Source organism: Vidua chalybeata, chromosome 1 (assembly GCF_026979565.1).
Source record: "Vidua chalybeata isolate OUT-0048 chromosome 1, bVidCha1 merged haplotype, whole genome shotgun sequence".
NCBI lineage: Eukaryota > Metazoa > Chordata > Aves > Passeriformes > Viduidae > Vidua > Vidua chalybeata.
In genome coordinates this window covers 68,981,634-69,007,187 of record NC_071530.1, presented here as the reverse complement: position 1 = coordinate 69,007,187, position 25,554 = coordinate 68,981,634, and the positions used below count along the sequence as shown (strand labels likewise).

Sequence of the window (25,554 nt, the reverse complement as noted above, 5' to 3'; positions counted from 1 at the left end):
CATACTTTTGCATCCAAGCCCATCTGCCTATCCCTCCTAAACAAATCTGCTGCCTCTCCCTTTTCCCCCATCCATGCCCAGCTTCCCAATCCACTCAGCCATGCACCTCCTGGGGACTGTATAGCCTGCCATGTGCATGTGGCCGACAGAAGAGCAAAACCATAGGTGGAAAGAGGGCTAAGCCCCAGCCCGGAGGGGCAAACAGCACTCTCACAGCAGGAGATGGAAGTAAAGAGAGGACAGAGGAAGGAGGAGGCAGTGCAGGGGCTATTTGCAGCATCTATTGACTCACTGCTTTGGGTACACGATGGGGAATTAGCAAGCAGTGAAGTTTTCCAGTTCTTCTTTTATTACCAATCAGTTAGTTTTCTTCCTTTATCTGTAACACATGCTACGGGTCCATGTTCCATTTGGAAGGAAAGAAAGAAAGAGGTAATAAAATGGTAACGCTTCCCAGAGAATGTGCAACAGATGGAAGCAAAACCCTAAGAGAAAAGTACGTACTGTACTGACAACGTAATTAAAGAGGCATCCCAACCAAGGTTCATTTCTGCAAATGCAAAAACCCTGGGCAACACAAATCCTGATCCTCTGGCTATTACCACTACTTATCAAGCTGCTATGCTCCACAATATATAAAGGGGACTTATTTGCTTGGTTTGCCTGCCCTGCCCAGCTAAAAAGCCACAGAGCTCTTGCAGATTACAGAATAATTTTTAGCATTTCCTCTCCCTTTCAATGTCACTCAGGAATGACCTCTCAACATGTGTGAGACCCTGCCAAAACTACCTGAAAGATATGGGGCCTCCAGAAGACTGCTGAGTTCTCCATGCCATCCCCCATGTTCATTAGGCATCTCCATACTACTGTACCATACTTTTGGACACAAATATCTCTAAATATTCTGTTTGATATTGTGTTTTATCTAGTGGTGGACATCGGGTATTCCAGTTGGTGGGCATTACTACATGAAGCTTTGGAGCAGACCAGCATGTGTATAACACACAGCAGGTAAGGGAGAGAAGAACAGCATCGTAGATTAACAAGAACACTCTTCATTATTCATCGAGATTAACACTGTCAAGATGACAGCTATTTAAATGCTGTATGTTGGAATACAGGGGCAACCCCCCACCCCTGCTGTCATTATCTTGCAAGGGACTTGTAACTCTCCTGAGTGCACATTTTGCCCATGCTGAGGCACGTCTACCTTGGGAATAAGCAGTGAAATCCCCACTGAGGGTTACCACGGTCAACACAGGAGGGCTCTGTAAGAAGTTAATACAAAAATACAACTGTTACACACTGTAACAAGTTTTTACATGTTGTAACTGGTCAGGCATTACAACTAGCAGCCTAACTCGCCATGGTACGTAACAAGCTTGGTCCTGCACAGAGTAGTGGTCTTTTCCCTCATTTTTCTCAGTGTACAATAACGAAATATTTTAGACTTGTTAGTGTTCTTATTGTTATGGTTTTGTACAACACTACTCTCATAAGCCTCTGTTGTCTTATGCCACCACTGCGTGTCACTAAAGAAAGATTTTTTGGAATGTTTATAAAGTCATGGTGGAGATGGACCTGGCACTATTCCCAAGGTGAAAGCCATCCTACTTCTCTCAGGACAGCCGTACCAACACCACAGTGCCACAGGCAGAGAGGAGTGGGACCGCTTGGGAGCGGGGAATTCCTTGTAGGAACAATCCCGAGCCACTGCCTGGCACAGACCAGCCACCCAGACTTCAGCATAGCATGTGCTAATTTGGGCAAAATCAAGTCTGGTTCAGGGCTGACTACCTCATGCATACAAAACATCCAAGTGTGCTTGTTCCAGGGCTGACAGATGTTATTTGTAACTTTTCTTGGATCAAAGAAAACAGCAGTGTCAGTCCAGAACCACAACATAGGTATTAAGGGAAAACATAGCCATGCAGTCACAATCTGACAACAGCTAGGCTGGGATGCATCCTCTCAAGAACTATTTTGGTCTTTAAAGGGGACATGGCAGCCAGAATAATAACAAAGTGCAACTTCACCTCCGTGGAAGGGGACTGTCTCCCAAGTGCCCACCGTGTTGCAGGGTATAGCATATGTGCATGCTACAGCAGATTATAAAGTTATTCTGTCTTATTTCAAAGTCAAGCTTTGCACAAGGTGAGTGGAAGAGCAAAAGGAAAGGCTCATATGTATTGTGAAGCACACACGCTTTCCGACAGTGGAGCATCTCCCAAATCCAACATGAGGAGTTCGTTGGCAAGGGGAAGAAATACTTACACCCAGTAAAACAGCATCAGCAGGAAGGGACAGATGATGACTGCCTGGAGGACCTGCCAGTCCCTGCAGAGGGCAGCCAGTCCGGGCATGAGGAACTGCCCCGCCATCTCGATGAAGCTTGCCACCATGGTGACCATGAACCGGTGCCCGGGAGGACAGAGCTCTATCCCTGAAACACAGAGTACACAGACAATCATCCCCCATCCGCAAAGACACCCCCAGAGCATCTCTAGGAAACTTTAAGGGAGTTCATGTCCTTCAGGAGCTTTGGTCAAAGCTATGCTGAATCAAATAAATTTTGCTTCCTTCCGTAATTAGGCTCTAGAGAAGCTCATTAACAGCTGTCTGTGGTGCAAACATTGCAACTTCCATATACCTGCTGTATCCTCATTGCCAGATTTCCTTCAGTCTTTGCCTAAGGCAGAGAAGTATTTTACCTAACAATAAGGTGTTTATTTTTAAAAGGGAATGTATAGTTAAACACAAGCCAAAGATCTTGGGACATGGCTTTTCACATTTCTCAGAGACACCATCTGCCTTTCCAAACAGTTTGCTGGGAGGTGAAAGAGCACAGCTCTCAGCAGGATGCAGGCACCCAGGATGCCACCTGCCCACACCTTAATATGCTCTGACTCAGCCAATTCCAAGCTGGATTTTGCTGAGTGTGTTGTTTCTGGGTTTGCTTTTCCCAATAGCTTATCTTGATCAACTTTCAGAGAGGCCAACCTCCCATCTGTCTTATCCTGCCTTCCATCCTTCTTTTTGCTGTGGGGCAATTTACCATCACCACTGATATCTTGGTTGCCTCAGCTGTCTTGTGACAAGTGAGTAGATAAAACACAGTTCACTAGATCAAATGTTTCCTTCAACCCTGAATTCTGACTAACTTTATTCAGTCAGAAGATGAATTTATCAGAATCACAGCCAAATAACAAAATTTTTAAAAGTCACAGAAGAAATAGCAAACACAAAAATGGGACTGGCTTGTGGAATTTTTTTTCTCCAGTAAGATTGTAATAGAAGTTTCTATATCATATTTCCCATTTGCCCACATTCACTTGCACAGACTAATACTTTAGCTCAATAAACCTGCCACAAATGTTGTGTAGCACTTATTGGAATGCTGATACAGAAAGAGGCCTGGAAACATTAGTGATATGTTGCCGTCAGCATTGTTGCTTTTCTATGGGGTGTTTCTTATGGTGGTTTTAAATTACAATTTAATGGTTATTAAAATTTTTACTGAAAAGCTGTAAGAAAATAGGAAGAGATGACTGTTGCTCCTTCATTCACTCTCTAACCTGCAGTTTGCATTTATCACTGTAACACAGATTTAAACTAATAGACCAGGAATTAGCTTGTAGATCAAATGTAGGATTAAACACCACACATTTTGCTCCCTTTCTTTTCAGCCAATACAAAAACTACCAGTGGATTTTTGCCAATACAAAAGGAAACTGTGTCTGTTGTCAGGCAGCCCAAATTGTCATTAGCCTAACCACAAACACAGCAGCTTTGGAAATGAAAGGGGGAGAAAAAGCTCTCAAAGACTCTCACATGCTATAAATGGCTTTTACGTTTTAATTTGGTAAAAAAAGATTAAAACACAGAGCTCCTTATGACATTAATATGGTTTCATTCTTACTAATGAAGTATCCCAAGCTTAGGAAATTTTTACTGTTCTATGCAAAGAGGTCACTTCCGTTTTATTTCTCTAATCTCCAAATATAAAGTGCTTCTGTTTGTTTTTCAAAACCTTACAAGTAACTCACACTCCAATATTCCTTCTTTAAGTACAAGGTCGAGTTTTGTTGCTATAGAAACAGGAAGTCTGCATTAGATATGCTCTAGCATTTCAATTGCATTGCTCAGGTTAGTAGCAGGTAAAAAGAAAAATAAGCGAGATATCAACTTTTATATAAAGTCAGGAAGCGGTGACCAAATAATAAAAGTATATTTTATTAAGACACTGGTGCACAATAAAAAACTCTACATGCAGCAGTTATTCATTCTATAGAAAGAAAATAGCTTCAGAAATTGTTTAGCATTTATTTTCTTCTCTGGAATATCACATGCATATGATCAGTTTCTGCCCTTTCCTCTAAGAAAGCTGGAGATGACAAGAAAATAATCTCTGCTCTAGCTGGGTGAGCGTGGCTTTCAAGCAACATCAGCAGCATATGAAATACCACATCTTTGTTGAAATGCTTAACATATTAGGACAGCCTACTGACTTTCCAACATACCTGGCTTCAATTTGATATGATAAAAGATTCAGCACTGCAGTTTTCAGCAAGCATCTGTCTGTCAACCCTTTCCCACCTCTGCAGCAAAGCCACTCTCACAGCAGCCTTGCCCTAGCAGCAGGAAAGGCACCCAGCTGATGCTCACACTGGGGCCTTGATGCACCCAGGCACGAGGCTCTGTGGTTGCAGCAATTTCCACCCAGTTCACATGACAAAAATACTGACTCAGATAAAATCACTACAAGACTGAGATCAGCTTTACCCACCCATGGCAAATTGAGCAAGCAAGTTCCAGCTCCCTGAATCAATGAAAAAGTTTCCATATCAATTACTTTATGGAGCATGGAGCAAACCCTCATCATACACACTAATCACGGAAATTACCGTCAATACCAAAAACTCCCAGATACATCCATTTGCTCTACTTGGAAAATTTTGTGTGGGCAAGGAGACATGCATATGAAGGATTTTGCTTCCTTGCCCAGCATTCCTACTCTATGCAGCTCGGTCAGAGCAGCAGAGCCACATCAGAGACCTAATTTCCCTAAGGCCCAGGTAAGTGATCTTATGGGCAAATGGAATCCTGCATGCAAAGCCATCCTATAGCACTCGGGCAGTGAAATCAGGCATGCTCAGGCCACATGGGGCAGACTCTCCCATGGTCAATGGGCACTCAGCAACACTGGACAAACAAGCTGGACCCAGACAACCCCTAAGGCGAAACTGCTCCCAGCCTGAGGGCAGCTGTCTTGCCACAGGTGTGATCCAGACCTGGGCCCCACAGGCATCCCAGGCACAGGGCACTGAACACATGAGACTCGCTGCACAGCATTATTGCACCTCTGGCTGGGAAATGTGGAAACCGGCTCCTGGGGCCAGATGTGTTATGCCCACGAGCACTCGGGTTTGCTGGGGTGTGAGTGAGGGAGCTACTGAAGAAGCTCTGGGGGCTCAGCCCCACTGCCTTGTGCAGGAGGTCACTGCTCTGGGTATCAGCAGAGAGGCAGGGTAAAACCACAGGTCTGACAACAGCTTAACCAATGCAAATCCAACAGATACTGGTGACAAGAGGTACAAGTCTTTACACTAAAAAGGGCAAAATGTCTTTGCTAACAGCTTCTCTCCCTGGCACTGGGATGGATAAACTGGGCTGGTGTCCTTTACAACAGTTTTTCAGGCAACCTCTTCTGCAAAGAAGATGGGAAAATGAGATAAAACCACCATAAGTATGCCACAGCCTGACATCTGAAATGCTGACCTCTCCCCTTTCCAACTGGTTTTTATCTCCCATCCTCTCCACCTGCAGCTATGGAAGGAGCAGTCTATGAACATACAGACAGGACACTGGGAAGAACTGCAGTATTACTGGGTTAACATCAGCTCTGTAGCCACAGAGCATGGCCCTGCATAGCCCACCTCCTCCAAATCCCACCAGGCAAGCTGTCACTGCCATGGAGGGACTAAGAGCCACATCCTGTCCTTTCTCACTCGATCTTGCACTTGCACACTGGTAACAATCTGTTTCAGATTTCAGAAACCCTCTCATTTTTCTTAGAAGGCTGACATTTATTCTCAGAATATTTGCACAAGGATGAAAGCCAAATACTTTTATTAAAAAAAAAAAATAAAGAAGTTAAGTCATTTGCAAATAGCATATCAAGAGGAAAAAGAGGCAACATTGAAGTGCTTGAACAACTCTCTAGCATTCACTCGCCCATCTCCAGACCCAAAACACAAAGCAATTCTTGTTCTGCAGCCCAAGTTATAGCTCCATCTGAAACCACAAGGTAGCAGCTTTTTGTGCCTTTCCAGGGTTCTCTTCCTGCCCAGTTTCCATCTGTAAGCTACCAAGACTATAATTATATAGGAGTATCCCTTGGAGAAAATGGCCAAGTCAAAGCATCTGCTGGCCAACAGCATTCACACTGAAAAAATCCCCAAGGAACCAGTCTGATTCTAGATTCACATTCACAGTTGCACATTATATTTAAAAAAAAAAAAAAAACACAAACAAAATCCCCCAGTTTCTGTCAGTTTCCCTCATATTACTGCATACCCAATACTCTTAATTCCTTCCATCTTAGCACCCCTCTGCTTCAAAAGGGAGGAAAAAAATGAGATGCAAGTAAACAACACTCATAATTTGAGAAGAATTCTCTGGCAACATAGCTTTAGGAGTAAAATGTGGGACACCAGAAATTCCCAGTGGCAGTAACAGCCTACAGCACCAAGGCTGTGTTTGCCTCAGCCAAAAGTCAAGCACAGGATGTGACCCTAAGAAAGAATTTTACCTTTGGACTCTGCTTTTCATCAGAGCACAAAAGGAAAGAAATGCTCAAAGAGTATTTAGTTTCCCATGCTGTTCAGCACCTCCAGCATGTCCCACCACCTCCGTGCTCCCTGAGGTCACCCTTTCGGCACGATGAGCTCTGCCACCTCCGTCACAATGATCTTGAAGACTGCTGGGAGGTGACCCTGTCCCTGCTGCTGCTGTGTTTCCTAATTCCCACCAAGCTTGCTCAAACCTCTGGGATCTTGTCTTCCTCCAACACTCTCTGTGGGATTTGCCCTCTGCTGTAAACAAATTGTCTCACTGGATACTCCTAGAATAACATGGCCCCCAGACTAACTTTTGGCTAGCTGACCAGATAAAATTGCAGCAAAAACTATCAATAACTCCTAGACAAGTTTGCAGCTGGCTGCTAGGGGGACAGGAAAATAAAATCCAGCATATCTGCTTATATACACTAATTTCCCTTTGGTTACTAGACACAAATTTCTAAGAACTGCAAGCCCTACCTATGGGCTATGTACACTTCTCATCTCTCAGCACACTTCTGATTCAGTCCTGGCTGAAATGGCCCAGGCTAAGCCAACACTCACTCCTGCTTGAATTTCTACAAGGAGCACATTATCTTGATTGCCTTTGCTGTCACCAGAAGGAAAGAAGCATTATGTGTAAATACAGTTTATTAGGGAACAGTAAATGAAGTAACTTGTGGAAGTAAAGGTTATCACACACACTGCAGTGCACAGACAACCACCAATTGATGTAAGCACAGGACAGAGACAGAGTGAAAGGGAAGGAAAAATCTAATTTCCTCTCTGGAGAAATCCAATCCACTGCCAAGAAAAAAGAACAGCAATAGACTGAACCTCCAATGGCCGAATAATAGTATTATTTTCCCCTAACAGCACATCAGGACAGAAGTTACTCTAAAATACACCTGTGAAGTGACACAGGCGGTCCTTCAAAGGTACTTTTCTACATATCATCGATTTGGTGAGAGTTCTTTTAAACAGATGGTAGTCCACCATTTAATTAACACATTTAATATGTGTCAAATCAGTTGCCTAAGCACTGACATAAGCTGAGCTGACGGAGCCGTCAGGCTGGCACCAGGGCAGGCAGCCAGCACAACACCTTGCCAGATGTGCAGCAACACATTTAATTTCTGACCTCAATAGATTGCCTGGAGCTATCTTGATAGGGAAATATCTAATCAGAACAGAATTCTTTCTTATCAAAACTAATTCAGATGACCATTTGGTATACAAAGACCAGGATAGTGCCAAAACTGATGCCAGGCAAAATACCCTTTAGATATACTGCGCAGTCTCACAGAGAGGCATAGCAAGAAAAAAGTAAATATAACTACACCTCTCATGCAAAATCCAACTAAAACACAAGGTGCAACCTTCCCACTCTTTACTTTCCACATGCCTGACTTGCTCCTGTAAGGCACAGGTGAGTAACACACCATCCCTATTTCAGGCCTGGTACTGCTCAACTGTGTCAGGGTATTTTAGGAGGAGCTCTCCTCTGAGTTGCAGACAGTCTGTAGCTACCCACAGGCGAGGGTTTGGACCACAAGCACAGAGCCAGGTTAGATTCAATGCAGGGTGTTTACTCAAACCTCATTAACTCGGTCGCAGGAGCTGTGGACTTCCCAGACACAATGTATATGCAGCACAGCAGGGCAGGGCAAGGCTGACCTCAGCTCCTCCAGGGACAGGAGACCCTGAGCAGAAGCTGCCTGACCAGCGTGTGGGATGCAGAGATGTCTGCAACTATGCCCTGGATGCAAGCTGTTGCCCAGGGAGCATCAGTGGCAGAGAAGGAAACACGTGCCATTCCTCCGTTCATCCCATGGCATCTGTATTTGCCAAGTTTTACATTGCACAAGACAAACAACATCTTACAAAACAGATGGCTGACTGCATAAGAAACCTTTAATATACCACGCTGCCTGCCATATACAAAGCAATAAACCCAAAGAAATGTTAAATCACATTTGAGGTGCTGCAGTTGCCATCTATCCTACTTCTAGAGGAAAGCAGCAGCAGCATCTCTGCAGCTCCCAGCCAGCACTGACTTTTGGTGACAGTTCCTGGATGTGAATAACAGCATTCTGGAACAACACAAGGAGAATGCCCCTGGAAACCTAAACAGCAGTGACAAAGAGCATGAGAAATGGGTAGATAGAGAAGATACTGATTTCAGTATAAAGATGGCTTAATTGAAATGCAATTTAAAAGTGATTTAAAAGCTTTACCATGACATATGTTTTTATCTATGTTAATTGCCATCTATAAAAAAAAAACTCCCCCACCTCCAGTCTAAAATTTCCTACCTCTCTTAGGATACTCTCCAAACCCATATAAATATTTGAATATTTCTGCAAAAAACTGAGATTGCACAGAAATATATGAGACTCTTTCTTGTTCCAAAAAGGCATCTTTCTCTATAGGAAATGCACAATTGGTCACAGCAATGCTTTGCAAATCTAACACCTCTGCTGTTCACAACAGCTGGGTGCCTTTTCTCTTAGCAGGATCTAAATCATTATTGACATCTTTTTGACAGGAGTGCATATGAGAGGAGCTGAAACAAAAACTGATGTGAGATACATCAGAGGAGCTCATTTTCTTTGATGTTTTAGTTGAAAGGGATCTGCATCTGTATTTGTTAGTGAATTTTTAACAATATTGTAGCTATTTAAAATAAGAACAGAGAAGAAATTCAATAGCTGGAAATCTGCACTTCTCCTAATTTATCAACTGGCAAACAATATTCCAACAGCAGCTGTTTCAAAAGCTCAGTTTGCAACCTGCAGATGGATGCAGATGGATGATGGTCCTCAAAGAAGCAGGAACAAAGAAGTAACAGCGTAACACCTTGTTTCAGGTCTATTAAACACTTCCCAGCTCACTGAGACAGCAGGGCAGCCCCTCTCTCTGCAAGCACTGATCTCACATGAGGTGCTCCTCCAAGGAGGATTTTTTTCACCATTACCATCATGCTATTGGATGAGTGAATAGATGCACTGAGCCCTCGCTTTGAGCACACTGTCAGCAGAACTGTATGTTGCTATCAAGAATTTGACAACAGAAGACTTGAGTTGGTTGCAGCCTAGCTTATCAAACAGAAAGGACAAGAATGGAAGAAAAGTAAGTGCAGGATCAAGATATGTGCTTGGTACTTTTTAGGTCATAATAAAGCTTTGCCTGCCCTGCATCCTCTCCCTCAGATCAAAGGGAAACAGCTTGCCTGAAGAACCTCACACCCAGAGGCACAATCCCTGGAAAGCACTTTGCTCCTTTCACTTGTGTCAACTTCATAACAAGCCCTGAATGGGACTACATCCACAGAGTCTAAGCAAACACTGGGTGCTGTTTATTAAACTCTCATAAATACAATTGTAACCCCATACACATGTGCATATATATAAACTTAGACGCATATTTATGGATATGTGTATATATACACTCTGATATAACTGTAAAGGCAAAAGCCCCTAGTTCCTTTTCCTCCCCTGATCCCCCTGTGATGTCAGAAGCAATTAGTGGAGATTAGGGTGATGCCCTGAATAACCCATCCCATCTCAGAGGACCTGAATTGCTCAAGTGGCATCACCACGTCGGAGAGAGCCCGGAACAGGGCAGTGCTGGCTGACAGTGCGCAGTGAGGGCCAGCAGAAGTGCAGGCAATTTAATCAAAAGCAATTAGTGAGCCTCTCTGTGAAAGGCTGTCACACATTTGGCCCCCAGGGCAGCCTTGTTTTTAAAGATTTATGCCACACACTCTGGATAGATATTTAATGAACACTGTGAAAGGGGAACTGCAGGGATGCAGAGCCAATGAGATGCTGTATTTTGAGTGCTTTAAGCATGCATTCACATGCATTCACTGGAGAAGGAGATGCCACTCAGACTAAGGGGTGACTTTTGCATTAATAATTCTCTGTCTCCAGGGTTCAGCATTAACCCTGACACAGGTCTGGGGAAGGCAAAGGCAGGCAGACAGAATTGGGACACCCACCCAACAGGAGAGAACCATGCCAAACACTGCACACAACCACTGTGCCTGAATAAAAACAGTCAGGACAGCCCCTGGTCAGATCTCCTCTAATTTTAAGCATAAGAGGATACAAAAAGGAAAATGAGGCTGTGGTAATGCATAGATGGTGAGAAAACTTCTCCTGACACAATAGCAGGTGGTGCACAGTTAGAAGTAGTACAGATATTGTTCTTCCTCTTCCATTTCCCAATGAGCTTTTATCTTCCAAGTAACATTCCCATAAGGAAAGAAGAATATATATTCTAGGGAAAAAAGAGGAAAGACCAGTGAAGATTTCCTTTTGGTCAATTGATTTTAAAGTGAAAAAGATATGACATCCAACCTTGGGAGAAAATCTGCTTCCTGAAGCAATGAAAATTCTATTTTTCATTAAAAATCAAGTCTTCAGTATCTGGTTACAGGCTTTTATTCCTTATGTTAAATACATGATCTCTGTGCTGTAGAGAACACCTTCCACCACTCTGTGCACACGGAGTGCTCTGTATGGCGGGGTCTGCTTGTGACTGGTTTGTGGGCAGTTCTGCAGTGAAGAGTGTGATCTAATGGGCTCTGTGACAATGCACAGAACTTGTCAGGGAAAGAGCATTCCCTTTCCAACCCTCTCCAAGCACATCTCTTCAAGCCAAGGGGAACTCAGCAGGTTAGCACCTGTGGGTGCACACACACAGAGGTGAGCACATCCCTCACTGTGCTGTTGTCACATACAACATAAAATGACCTCAGGATTGCCAAAGCTTAAACATTCCTTAATTTTCTTCCTTGCTATCTTTAAAAATACCAGACAAAAGCTTTTGTGAAAGCTTTTTTCCTGTTATGTACCAGAATTCTTTGATTTGGTAAAACCTGATTAGACAGGGAAGAACAATAAAAAGGGAATTGGCATTACAATGCCTCCAGCATCTCATATTTGCATGTAAATTGCTGTGCTAAGGATGTCTGTGCAATAGCAAACCAGACCACCCAGAAACATCCATTGGGATTCAAAGTTTATCCAGAATCAACCCTGAAAAATGTGTGAGTTTATTCAAGAGTTTCTCACAGCCAAGATGAATATGTAGTTTCAAGTAGTAATATATCCTGTTAAAACTGGGGTAAGAAATAAATGTTTTTGCTGAATGGATGGAAAACCTCCTATTGCTTTGCAATAACTTTGAAAAAGGGAAAGACAATGTTTCTTCACATCTTCTTTCCATGGAAGCTGGCAAGTAGGCTGGGAATAGATGGATCTTCCTGAGTAGAAACCATCCTCCCATGGGTATGTTCACTTTTCTGTGGTGAAAGACCTCTTTCAAGAAAACTCCTGCCACTTACAGAAGAGCTCAAATATGGCAACACTTGCTGAGTTGCTCCAAATAAAACTAGAATGAATTGCTGAGCTAATTAATAGCCCAACATTAAAAGGAAACCAAGCTCCTTGGAAAGAATCCAGCTGCAATTCACGAAAGCGGATTTCACTTGTTTCGATTACAACAGCAGTAGACTTTGTACACATCACAGCTATGGCTAAAATTGTGAAGATATATGCCCATACCCACACCTTGAGAAATGAATGACTCTTAGCCTTCTCTAAGCAGCACCTAACTATTTCTCTATGTGATTTTCTGTTTCAAATGCAAGCTCTTTGGCTGTGCTGTACCTGTGGTGGTACAAAGCCAAAGAGAAGAGCTGTGCTTAGGGGTAATGCTGTCTAGGAGACCACCCAGCAGAGCCTGGTGTAGACTTCACGTTGCCTAGGGACAGTCAAGCTGTACTCTTAAGGTCAGACAATCTTAGGGAGGTTCTCTCTGCAGTAAGTTCTGCTACTGACTTTGAAGACAAATGCACACTACAAGCAGTTTCTCCATTATTTGTATTTTTATTTGTGCATCAATACTTTGTTTGCTTATAGTACATAAATGGCAACATGAATCTTATGTGATATTTCCTATGCAAGAATTGTATCGTGTGTGGTGTTAGATCACCCCCGCTAAGGGAACAGTTTCAGGTACTTCAAAAAAACCTCCTATATTTACCACCCTTTTGTAGCAAGAGAAAAATGTATAGAAGGTGGGAGAGTGAGAGAGAATGACAGAAAGAAGATTATGGTCATGAGAGGGAAGAGAGATAACTAACAGAAGGAGTGCCCCTGGCTGATCATATCAGATTTCCTTCCCACATTCAGCTTTGAATAATATGTGTCAAGCATTGCTTGACACAACAGAAATAATTCAGTTACTGTTTCCAAATTTTCCTTTGTATCTTCTTGCAGAGCCAGCAAGGGAATAAAAAAGGACTGAACTGAAAAAGTACAGGAGATGAGATACAATTTTCAACTCAAACACCAGTTTGTTTCCTAACCATATTCAATCATATAAGGGAACATGGTAAACTACATGAGAATTCCTATCCATGAGAAAAATGCTGAGAGATGGGAGGAAAAAAGCCTTTGTGGCTGATCCTGCCTTTCCTGGTGTGACAGTGGATCCTCAGCACCCCCATGCAGGGTTCAGACACCACCACCTCCCAGGGCAGGTCCCTGTACCTGCAGGCACACAGCAAACCTGAGCACACTGTGGGCATGTGTTCCTCCTGGCATAAACAACACAGGAATGTCTTAGGGGCTTGAATATTTCCCAGATCGGGTAACCACACATCCAACAGAACAGGAAACACTCTCCAGGACTCCATAGCAGCACCAGGCACATGGCTCAAAGGCAAAGCATCCCCAGGAAAGGAGGGCAGAGCCTTTTGTCAGACTATTCACTCCACAAGCTTACAAACTACTTTCTCCAGCACTTGTGGGAGCAAGAAGGAACTGATTTCAGGCTACAAACCTATCTAACAAGTTGCACAGTCCAATTAGGAAAACCACCTTGTAGCTTATATCCAGATTTTACCAAGTTAGCAGCTAAAGAACTATATCCAAATGGTATTCTGGGTTACATGGGAAGTAAGCATAACTAAATCTTAAAGATCTGTTTTTGCTAAAACAAAGTCTGTGAACACATAATTTGAAAAAATAAACATATACAAATGTAAGTGAACATTAATTTTATGGAAGCAGAGAAGACAAAAACTGCTCTCCCGTCTTGCTGAGTGATGTTTCTAATCAAAATTAGAATTTCTCTAGACCCCTAGAGAAAGCTGCTGCACAAGGCTGTCCAGCACTGGACAGTAAGCAGGTCTCTTTACATATCCCTGTCCACTTGCATGATATTCCCAGACACAGGGAAGGTTTAATCACTGTTTTCTCATTTAAAACAGGGCACAGACAGAGGAACTGGAAAACTTGGAATTCAGACTGGAACCACTGAGCACTTGGTCTGCTCCAGGTGGCTCCTGAGGGCTTTGCACGGGGAACCACCTTCCTTCAGCATTGCCTGCCTCAATGCAGAACACCATATTTTAGCTCAGGTTTTTAAGAATAGGGCCTTCTGTTATTATCACTATTTGCTTAATTTAACAGCAATATGAGGCTATATTTGGCCTATGCCACAATGAAATATAGAATTTAGAAATCAGAGCTACAAAATTAATGAATAAATAACAATTCAGTTAAGCCATTTCTTCCTCCCATTTATAATTTAGCCAGATGTTTCACATGGAAGCAGGAATATCTTTTCTACCAAGAGTATGAATAGACAGAAGTAAACAAAAAAAACCCTTTTCTAAATAAACCAACTTCCTTTCCAGCTCTTGCCTAAAGAAGAGGAAATGTCAGGCATTCACAAAAGCTAGGTGACATAACACCCTGAGTTGCTCCAGATGAGTGAGTTGCCGGATATCTGCATCAGAAATCACAAATGTGGGAGCAGCCCAAGGCACACAGAACCTGCCCAGCTTTGTATCCAATCTCAGCACAGTGCTGGGAGAGGGCACAGGTACCACCTTATCCCAGAGCAGCAAGCAGGGAAGACTCCTGTTATTTTGCTCGCTCTGCCTCTTGCACCCATTGCGCAGAACCAGTGCACTGGTGGTGAAATAAAAAATTACCTTTCATGCAGAAAAGAATTGCAAAGCAGTTAATTAGCTTTTGCCCTCTGTTTCACTCTGCAGCAAGAGACTGTCAGCTCCCAGGGCACCGGGATGTGCTGTCATACAGTAGAGCTCACTCCCCTGCCCTCACCTCCCTGCTTGTATTTTCCAGCATTCACTGCCAGAGGGTAAATTGCCAGTAAATACAGTGGATGAGTACTCCAACAACACACAACCAGCACAACAGTTTCACTACCAGCAATGAGTTTCCCTCACCCCAAAATCCAGACATCACACACCCGCACCTTTGTCTACATAGAGTTATTTGTATAACCTTCACCCTGGGGTGGTTTTTCTTTTAACCTGACCAGGAGCTGTTGCTCAGATCACTTTGCACCTGACTGCTATGGGGCTATAAATAACACATCTACATCACAGCCTTGTACTCACCCGCATTTGATTAAAATAAAGTCAACTAAAAGGCAGACCACCTCTGAAATGGAAACAAATGGATACAGAAGGGCTGAGGAGTTGAAAGACAGAATTTCTGAGCTAGATTACTGTCAGGCTGCCATCTCCATTGCTGTCTGGTATCACCAGTTTCTGCATAATCACTTAAACAAAAATCAAAGCAGAAAGAAAATACTAAATTTTTAGAGGGTGTGGAATTGAGGACAACACATCAATATAATAGCAACAATACCACCACCACCCAGGGACAACTTAACCACGTTAATATATTCACTCATGACTGGCAGAAAGTGGTATGCAAGCCCCTAAAAGGAGAAGACAAACACTGGTAAACAAAAATGGAGCAAAGAAAATGATCAGCCCCTGCCTTGCCCCAGGCTGGCGGCGCAGTTCACTGGCAGCTGGAGATGGCTGAGCCTTGTCACTTGTGGTCTTCCTCCCTTTAAAAGAACTCAATTTATAGTCAGTTTTGGAACTCCAGATATGAGAAATTGGAGGCACTGATGGGTTTTAGGCAGCATAGCTTGGTTTAATATTGACCCAGCTGACTGGCAAAGTATCATCTGCAAACAGCAAGGAAGATTAAGATCTGAAGTGCGGCAGCAACTTCATTTCCAAATCCTTCTGCAACACAGGAAAACTCCCTGTGCAGTTCACCACACAGAGGAGAGCAGGGAGCAAAAAATATCCAAGCTGTGTTCAAAGAAGGAAAAGTGTAGGCGTGCAGGGCTTGCACTGATTTATTACTGGCTTATCAGTAGCTAACATATAAAACCAACTATAAAAGCAACAGATGTAAAATATTTTCTATTTTAAAAATCATTGCACACTCTTCCTTCCTAGAAGGTACAAAGACTCAGAGCTGACTTTTCAGTTTGAACAGATGCCTGCACAAGCATAACAAAGAGGGAAAAATGTTAAGGAGGAAGGAAAAAAAAAAACCCAAACCCAGACTTGCTCTCCCTCACTTAATCACAAATAACGTAACAAGTGTCCTTGCATTCAAGTACAGGTCCTAAATACACAAACTCTAAGTTTCATTTTTTTGGGAAACTGAATTCATTGAGAGGCATGCAAAATAAATAAAAATGTTTGAAATTGTTTCTAATAAGGACATCTTCTTGTCTAAATATTAAAAATATTTATATCACATTTAAAGCTCTAAGCCTAACCATTAATTTTCATACATCACACCAGATTCAATTCTGTTAAAAGGCTCTTCCCTTTTACTCAGCAGTCAATTATTCATTAACCTCCTAGAAACATTCAAAGAAGGCACAATTTATTTCAGAGACAGATAGGAATTTGTAATTATAAAGATATCTGAATTTAGTTTTTTTTTAATGACAAAAACAAAACATGAGGCAACAAGACACCTAACTGGCCAACATCAGAATGAGCTCTGTAAAAATAACTTTGGGCACGATTTTTGATATTGAAAGACCCATATGATCACAGCATCTGCAAACATTTTCAGCTAATGAAACTATGCCCAGAAGGAGTCTTACATTAAAACCACTCCTGCAGCCTGTGAAACAAGGACCTGGACCCAACGCTTCAGTTATGCTTCCACTTAGTCACTGACCACACTATTTCTGCTTCAACAAAACATGCTGGATGTTAAAGGAGCCAAACAGATATTTGTACCACTGCAAGCATCACCAAGTGTAACAGACAAGGCTTAATTAAAACAAGAGTACAGTGTATATCCAACCACCCTAAGAACATGTTTCTCTTGATTATATCTCTTACCACCAGGTATTTCACATCAAACAGGAGAAAGTGTCTCTGTTCCAACCCCTTCCTTCCATGGTTTCACACATAAACCACTTAATGACTATGTGCTGCAGCATATGCGGTCAATATTTATCCACACTTCCACTACCTACCTTGTATCACCAAAGGACCCTAACACAAAAACTACTGACTCAAAATATGCTTCAGTCTTCTTGCTTAGGGGCTGCCAGCTCCTGGGACAGGGTAGAGCAGCTTTGCACGAATCCACTGCAATAGTTTCTTTCCAGCTCAGAAAAGCAGCAAATTAAAAAACAACAAAAAAACCCCACCAAAACCAACAACAACCAAAAACTAAAAAAGAGGAAAAAAAAAAAAGAAAAAAAACACCATTATCTGCAATGAGATGGTGAATTTACCTAGGCATGAATGCAGCTTGTAACAAACCTTCACTATGAAGTAGTCTGGGTTTCTTTCTCACGTCTTGCCAGAAAGGTGGTGGGCTGAGGGAAGAGTATTTAATCTTCATGTCCTGACTTTTCTGACTCAAGTAGGGCAACTACAACTGGCCCATGGATTTTGGAAAAAAATTATAGCACTTCAGAAGAAGGGGAAACTACACATGCCTCAGTATCAGTAAGCATCAGAATGCAGCTGACTTATATTGCACTCTCCAAAAACCAGGTAATTAAAAATATCCAGTCTCCTAAAGATTCACAAGTTGGGCCCCACAACAGCTGAAGCAAGTTTTCTAAAGTTCAGATGGGTAGAAGTTGAGAGCAACAGGCAATATTTGAGACATGATTTCATTCTAAATTCAACAGAACTAAGATATTGTATTAATTAAAAACATGTCTGAAAACAGCTAACTGCAAAATTCTCTGGGGTGCGATTAACATGGTGCTGTTTGCTGCTGGGACACTCAGATTATTTGATCCCCTTTACTGGAAAATGGACTACAGTTCTTCCACTTGAGTGAACTTCTCCCCTCTCTCAAATTTTTGTTGCAGTGAGAACAGAAAATTGTTTTGCCATTAAAGAGGGATTTTTGTTTTGTTGGTTTTGTTGCTGTCTTTTCTTATTAAAAACAAACACAAAACTACTGCAAGCTTTAAGCAGTGATAAGTAGGAGCAGGAGTGGCAGTCTCCAGCAAGGGGGTGGCAGACCTTTCTGCAAATGCATATATCTAAGAACACCTTGTGCACGCTAGACCTGGCCAGAGGTTGCCTGGAAGAAGCCATGCATGGCTGTGGTGCAATGAGCAGCAATCCTCTAGCACAGGAGTTTTTGGATATTTGCACAGATGCCAACCCACTCAGGGCTCTCATCCCTGCCCCAGATCTTGGGGCTGCTTTGACACGAGGATGATGGTGGAGGCCATGTGGGGAACAGAGCATATCACAGGAGTGGAAGCAGGTATGGCAGCAACCAGAGGCACCTTCTCTAAATATAAAGAGGAAAACAAAAGCCCTAATTTGGGGCTAACCCTGCCACACCACATGCCACTACTGTCTCAACAGCAAGCTGTTATGTCAGAAAGACTGCTGGTCATGCAGCCCTGGGGAATGATGTTTGTCACCAAAGCACCACAGGCACAGCAGAGGAGACACTTATGTTCATGAAATATGATCCTCACCACATTCCTTGTCAGGTGAGCAACCAAAGCACTGAATTCCCAAATACACATGCAAATGTAGATGAGATGGGGTGGATAAGGTCTGGTTTCCATAATGCTTTAAGATAACTGGTAATGTCTGCAAGTGCTATAGATTTTTAGATGAAGCACTTCATAAAAGAAATCACAAAAGTCTAGTAGTACCAGCATTTCCCACACATACTACTCCTTGAACTAACTGATCCCTATAATAAGTTACACACTGAAGGGTATGAAGATCCAAAGCCCAGGGTCTAATGCACTTTATATAGGATTAGAAAAAAGCAAAGCCATGACTGAAAAACTTAAGTTCTCTGTGACTGCATTCCCCATGAGAAGCTCACTACAAAGCACTGTACAAGCTCCAAATGCAAATGTCTGTTGGATTGAATGTAACAGACTGGAACACTAAAGGGCTTAACATCTTTGGAACGAAATAAAGAGGGGCAATAGAGAAATAACTTAGTACATTTACAATGCTGGCAACACAGCAGATTCCTGTATCTTATATTAGAAAACAAAGGCATACCAATCTGTGTTACAGACTTAGTGCCGTGGGCCAAATCTGCTCCTAATCCAAAGGCATAGATCTGAGTCTTAATAAATAATCCCTCAAAACAAGCAGCCTGACCTGCCCTCTTTTCCTCTTCCTATTTGCTTCTGTGTTAGATGCTTGATGGAATTTTCCCCCAAATCTAGCCTTGCCATTGTGTGCATTGCAAATGCTTCAGCAGGCACCACCAGATGCCTCTTTGAGAGAGGCCAGAGTCTCCTCTGGGACAGCTCTTTCAAAGAATAAGATCTTCCTCCATTACATATCATAAGCACACAAATGCAAGTGACTGAAGAAGTAAGAATTTGGAGAACAGTAATTTCTTTCTCAGGAAAAAGATGAAGGATGTATTCTGCATGGGAAATCAAGGAGCAGAAGAGGTGATGTGGAGGAATTAAGGCATTTCTCTTCCTTAGAGATACTAGCAAACAAAATTTGCCTATTTCATTGGTGCAGTCCTGCTTATTTCCAAAACCAGGCAGTGTATCAGGTCTGTGCACTGAGTAGAGATATGGAGTGAGCAAAGAGAAGCATCATTTTTCAGAGATCCTGGTTCTCTCTTCCAAAAGAACTACATCCCAAGCAGCTTGGCACCCAACCCCTTCCCACAGCCAAATACCGTACACCTCAGACATTCCTTGCTTCTGGTACAGGCTTACCACCCTTTGTATCAATTTTTTTCAGCTATGGCTAAATTGCTTCCAGCATCTGAGAACACTTTCTATTCTATTGCATCTTCAAGGTAGACTTTGACAAAGATGCTTTTAAATAGTGTCTAAAGCTTGCTGAAATCTAAAGTGCACTGAAGTAAGCTGGTGACCTTTGACTTGACAATTTCATTCAGACATCTCAAAAGAAAAATTAAAGCAAAAAAATTAAATTCAACAGTTAACAGCTAACAGGAACAGTTAAGGAATGGGAACAACACTTAAGACTGAGACAACTTTGGGTTTTTTTCCCCCAGAGAAATTCAATGCATAAAATAAAATATCCTTATAATTTCTTCTTAAATCACTGCTTTTCCTTTCCCCACTGGGTACACACCCATCCACTCAGATAAACACTGACCTTTCTCATTCCCAAACTCCTGACAGAGGATTTGTGCCAATCTCCCTGCAAACACCACTCAAACAGCCTTCCCCAATGCAAGAACTGCCGCACAGCACAGGAGTCAGATAAAGTACAAAGGTCAATTTAGAAAGTCAAATACTTTGAATGACATTTTTGTTGTTGCTCTTGCACACCCTGAGGTGACCCGGGCATCCTGAGATGGGGTGAGTGATGTTCCTTCTTACACAAGCAGCAGGATGCTGTTGACAGGCTTCAGTTTTAACCTGCTGACAGAGTGCACTGCAGAGATACCAGACAGCCCAGGAAAACATCACCTTATTTTAAGACATACCCCCCTTCCACTTACTTTTTATCTCCAATACTGCGCTGCAATACGTAGGACTAGTCTTTCTTTCTAGAAAACTCATTCAAGTGTGTGGCTTTTCATCTGGAGATAGTTCAGGTATGACAGCTGGCTGACTCTTATTTTCAGAAAAGGTTAACAAGCAAAGGCAAGAGCTGCTAGGGTGGTTGGGGGTTTAGGAAGTGAGTGGGAACCCTTTAAATACAATTCACACTTTTCTGCACTTTTAAAGCTGGAATTATATCAGCTCTATTTGAATCTCCAAATAAAATCCTTTTAATTTTACATTTGCAAAACAGTACCCTTACCATGAATTAAATTAATTCTAAACCAATTAAAACTGTATTAATTCAAAACACTGTTCAAGGAAACAATGGTTTGCTTCTCAAAGATTTCAAGCAAGGCAGACACTGAGCTTGCAAAAGCTATAGACCAATGCTCTGAAACAAGAGTTTGCAGAAGGTCTAACTCAGCTCCTGACAGCTAAACTTTTCCCCAAATGACAAAAACACAGTTTGTAAATGTAAGGTTGTTTAAATAAACGTATTTCTATGGGCTCCCAAACGTGCCACTGAAAGCAAGCTATGGGAATTGGGAAGTTTCAGGATGTGGAAAGCTTATGTTTCTCTTCCCTCCGGCATCCACTATGTTATCTACTCTATCTCAACTCTGAAGGACATGATGACCAGAAACAAAAAACCACAATGCTTCCTTTGTTTAATGACAGGTTAACTTGAAAGAGCAAAACCATATTTTGGTAAACTTCTATTTTGCTCAAAGAGAAGATAATTTGAACAAGCTTTTGTTTCACTAATAACTGGTCTTTAAATGAAGTGCTTTTTAATTTCATTTTCCATCCAAGCTCATCTTGGCAAAGACCACACGGGAAAACAACCATTAATCAGGGATCTGAGCAAGTGCAAGTTACAACTACTTCAGTGAGCACATGTACACATCCAGCATGCACCCACCCAGTTCTCCAGGAATAGTGACAAATGAATGTGACAGCCATACTTAATTACAAGTCAACACATTTGAATTACTACCAGCCAGTGACCACCTACTTCCTCTCAAAAAGCATCTTAAATAATGGATTTCTGACTTTACCTTAAAGTTTCAGCCTTGCTGTCTGAAGGCAAGAATATAAAATCTATAGCCAGTCCCTGACTTTCTGCATACTAAATACCTTGTCTACTTTAAGATGCAAAATTGGGATTTTGGAAGCACAGGAACCACCTCATGCACTGACTAGCAGACACCCTGCAATTTTGGGTATTACATGAAGCACTCTGTCTACTTCACTTCCTCCATTTCCCACCAATTTCTTCTTGAAGTCTGGCTGACATACAGAGCATTCAAGACCTTTACATTTTAAAACTGCTCTGGCCATCCTTTCATTACAGACAAAAAGAAGGTTTTCTGGCTCAGATGTTGATGGTTGTCACTAGCCATGTTAAAAACCAATCAAGTGAATCTTTTGACCTTGCTTCATACAGCCAGCAAAGCCTTAGTCTTAGGACTAAGTTAAAAAAAAAATTAAAATGCATCAACATCACAGTCAAATATGCAAAACCACTCACGGTTCTCTTACAACAACCAGCCAAGTTCAGTGCTGGACAGGCTTGAATAATATTGTGCAAGGCAGGACAGCAATATTTCATAGGTAGAGTTACAGTGGTAGACAGATGAGAATGGATCAAAATCATCTTCTGAGGAGGAGGCAGGGTATTAAAAAAATTAAAATAGAGTTCATATGTTCTAGTGCATGCAAAAGAGATTTGTCAGAGTGAAATTGTCCTGAATAAACTTATTAAGCCCACATGGTTGCAGGGTGCCTCTGATCCCACAAAAGCCATCTTAAATCCAGATTTATTGAATCATAAACTTACAACCTTAATATTCTGGGCCACTGTAACTATATTTTATGGATATGAGTTTTGTTGAGACAAAGAGCTGTGCAGCTATGGGGCAGCAAGGGGAGGCCTGACCACTGCTACAACTTCTTAAAATTTTTTAATGCTAGAAAAGCTCTCCCTCAATTAGTTTGGAGAGGGGAGTGAAGAGGGCTGTTTATTTTACTGCTTTGGCTTTTTTATGTTTGGAGATATAAGAAAGACAATGTTCAGGAATAACTCTGTGTGAAGCTTTAAATGTGCATTAAAGGAAAAAAAAAAAAGAAATAAGCTCATCTCTCAGGGGCAAAAATTGATAGCACACATATAAAACCACACAAAACCAAGCTAACAGGTAAAATACATTTATGGAGCTAATTATAATTTTGTCCGAGAGATTAGATAAATATATTTAAATACACTAAATAAAATTTAAATTGACTTGCATGTGGGTTCACTACAGTCTCCCTCTTTAAATATATCCCTAAGCAGATCCATTCCATTTCCCAACACAGAGTCTTACTGCGAGACGCATAATTTTATGATCATGACACATTCTTCATATTTCTCATCCTCTTGTTTAAGGGGAAGTCTAAAGATTACATATCCTCACAAACAGCCTGCTCAGGCAGGAAAAATGTGGAGTCCTGGAGTCCTGTCAGACAATGGTCTTTGCTTGGAGGATGGAGACATCTCACTGTGACTGCTGTGCTGCCCCTGGCTCAACTCAGCGGCCATGCTTGGATGTATTTTTTCAACAGGCACCAGCCACCTCTGACCAGCAGATTACCTCCACCTGCACCACTCACCAAGGCTCCAGAAGACTTCATATGAGCCAGGTATCTCAAGCCCTGCATAGCATGGGTTTCAGTCTCCTGCAAAACAAGTTGCAAGAGCCACCAGCCTCAGAGCTCTGCACCTACTTATTTAACCCAAAAGGAGAGGCCACTTCCTTTCATCTCCAGGCTGTGTCTTTTATTCAGCTGCCTTTAGGGGACTCCTCTGCTCCAGGAGCAGGAAATATTTCACATCACAGCAGTTTGTCCAGGAAGCTCTGAGACACTCAAGCATTTTCCAGCCTTGTCAGCCATGCAACAAGGCTTGATCACTAGAGTGTAGTTCACAGAGTCATTAGGTCAGTCATTGCCTTGGTTATACACAGGCATGTACAAGGTTCTAAGTGAAACTTCAATGGCCACCTACACAGGAGGAGGGTGTGGGCTGAGATCTTATTTACAGGAGCACTCAATGTTCTAAACATGTGGAAACTTGGCAATGGTGAGCAAAGCTTAAATGCCTTATGAGCTTTTACCTATTTAGCTAGCTACTTTTAAAGCACATGCAAATGCCTCCTCCTGTCCTTGAGCTGAAGCTGAGAGCCCTCTAAAGGTGTCAAATGCCAACAGTGTTGGAGTTGGTGGGATGGTATTGCCCTGAAACAAAACACAAAGCTGGGCCAATATACTTTGCTCTGTAGGTCTGCTGACCTCTCTGGTTCCAGTTGAACCTCCTCTTTGATTTCTCCTTCTGAATTCCCCAATTGTCAAGCCTGGTTTCAGAAAGAAGGCCAAGGTAATGAGGAGGAGCTGCATGCCAGGTTTGTGGTGTGTTGCTGGCAGAGATCCTTGTAAATACAGGAGGCTGAGCCAAATCCCCAGAAAGGATCCATGATTTACCGTGGTATATATGGTACTTGGGGCAGCCCACATTGTCTTGTCTGAAAGACCAGCTCCCACTCCAAGCTAGGGCTTAGAAGAAGGCAGGCATCTTCTTCCTAACTGTGCTGGCCCTCTAGTCCTATTCTTCTCTCTGAATGTCTTCTGCTGAGCAAAGAAGCTTACCTGTAAGCAGATCCACTAACAAAGCCTGAACCATGCCAGGTCCTTCCTCCACTCTGAGGAAAAACCTTGATTTTGTGTGACCTTTGTCTTGATTTTGTGTAACTGAATCTGGTCAACAGGCTCAAAACTGATGCAGACACAGGGTAAAGGAGAAAGTAGTGAGGCAAGGAGGAGGATACACTGTGACTCAATGGGCTGCATGAGTTAATTTTTCTTAGGATAACTAGTTTTTAAAAAGTTAAGTTAAATGGAATGAGTACCTTGGCCTAGAGGCACAGAAAATTTAAGGCAAAGTTGTGGTATTTGGAGTACTGTTTTAGATTGTGGTCTGTGGTAGAAGCATGCAGCAAGACTTCATTCAGGATATTTACTTTACAAGGCAAGTCCCCACCTGATGCAGCCACAGAAGACAAGTTACAAAGCTGCTTTTAAACTACAAAGCCAGAGAAAGGATACTGCTAGAGGAAAAGCTCATTGCTTTTGTGGGAGTTGTCACACCTTCAAGACTGAGTGCTCTGCCCTTCTTGGCACATGGAGACCTGTTTGAGCATTTAAATGGCTCTTCTGATTAACACTAATTTACTCTGTCACCAACTTAAGTAAGCCGCAAAACTTACCTGAAAGAACCACATGAATAAGTTCAATTGAAGATCTGTGCTGCTAAAATTAGCTACCAACCCATTAGAAATATCAATAATTTACCCTTGGTGCAGCAAGGGTGGGTATTATGCTCTGACGTCCACCTAGTCCTAGCAGGTACCATAAGTTGCTCACGACTCTTCCCTTACATTCTCTACCTGTTTTCTACTGGAAGATTTCATCTTAAGAGTATAGAATCAGTTAATATAGAAAATGTACAGAAAACTTCAATATAGCAAAAAAAAAATTGCTTTTCCTTCAGGTCAAGTTGGTTTGATATTTCAGAAAAAAATCTGGAGTTATTATGCACAATATGAGATCGTATGTACTATGGAGAAGGGAGAATGTGTTGGCAGCACAGAACATGAAATGATATGGGCAATTTGGCTGACAGCAGGAAAGATTGTTTGGATTAAATAAAAAGAAGTGTTGAATGTTTGCCTGTACCAAGAAAGCTTGACCCTTGCTTTTGAGAGGGATATATAAATTGGTTTAACAATTTAACAAAGTTTCAGTTTTG

General features: G+C 42.1%; 1 protein-coding gene across 1 annotated transcript in view; it reads right to left on the bottom strand.

Annotated features, from left to right (window-relative positions):
• Positions 1–25,554, bottom strand: part of SLC22A23 (solute carrier family 22 member 23) — a 109,722-nt gene that overhangs the window by 32,986 nt on the left and 51,182 nt on the right. Inside the window, 1 exon segment of the mRNA XM_053952189.1 lies at positions 2,275–2,443. Coding sequence (XP_053808164.1) covers positions 2,275–2,443 — 169 coding nt within the window.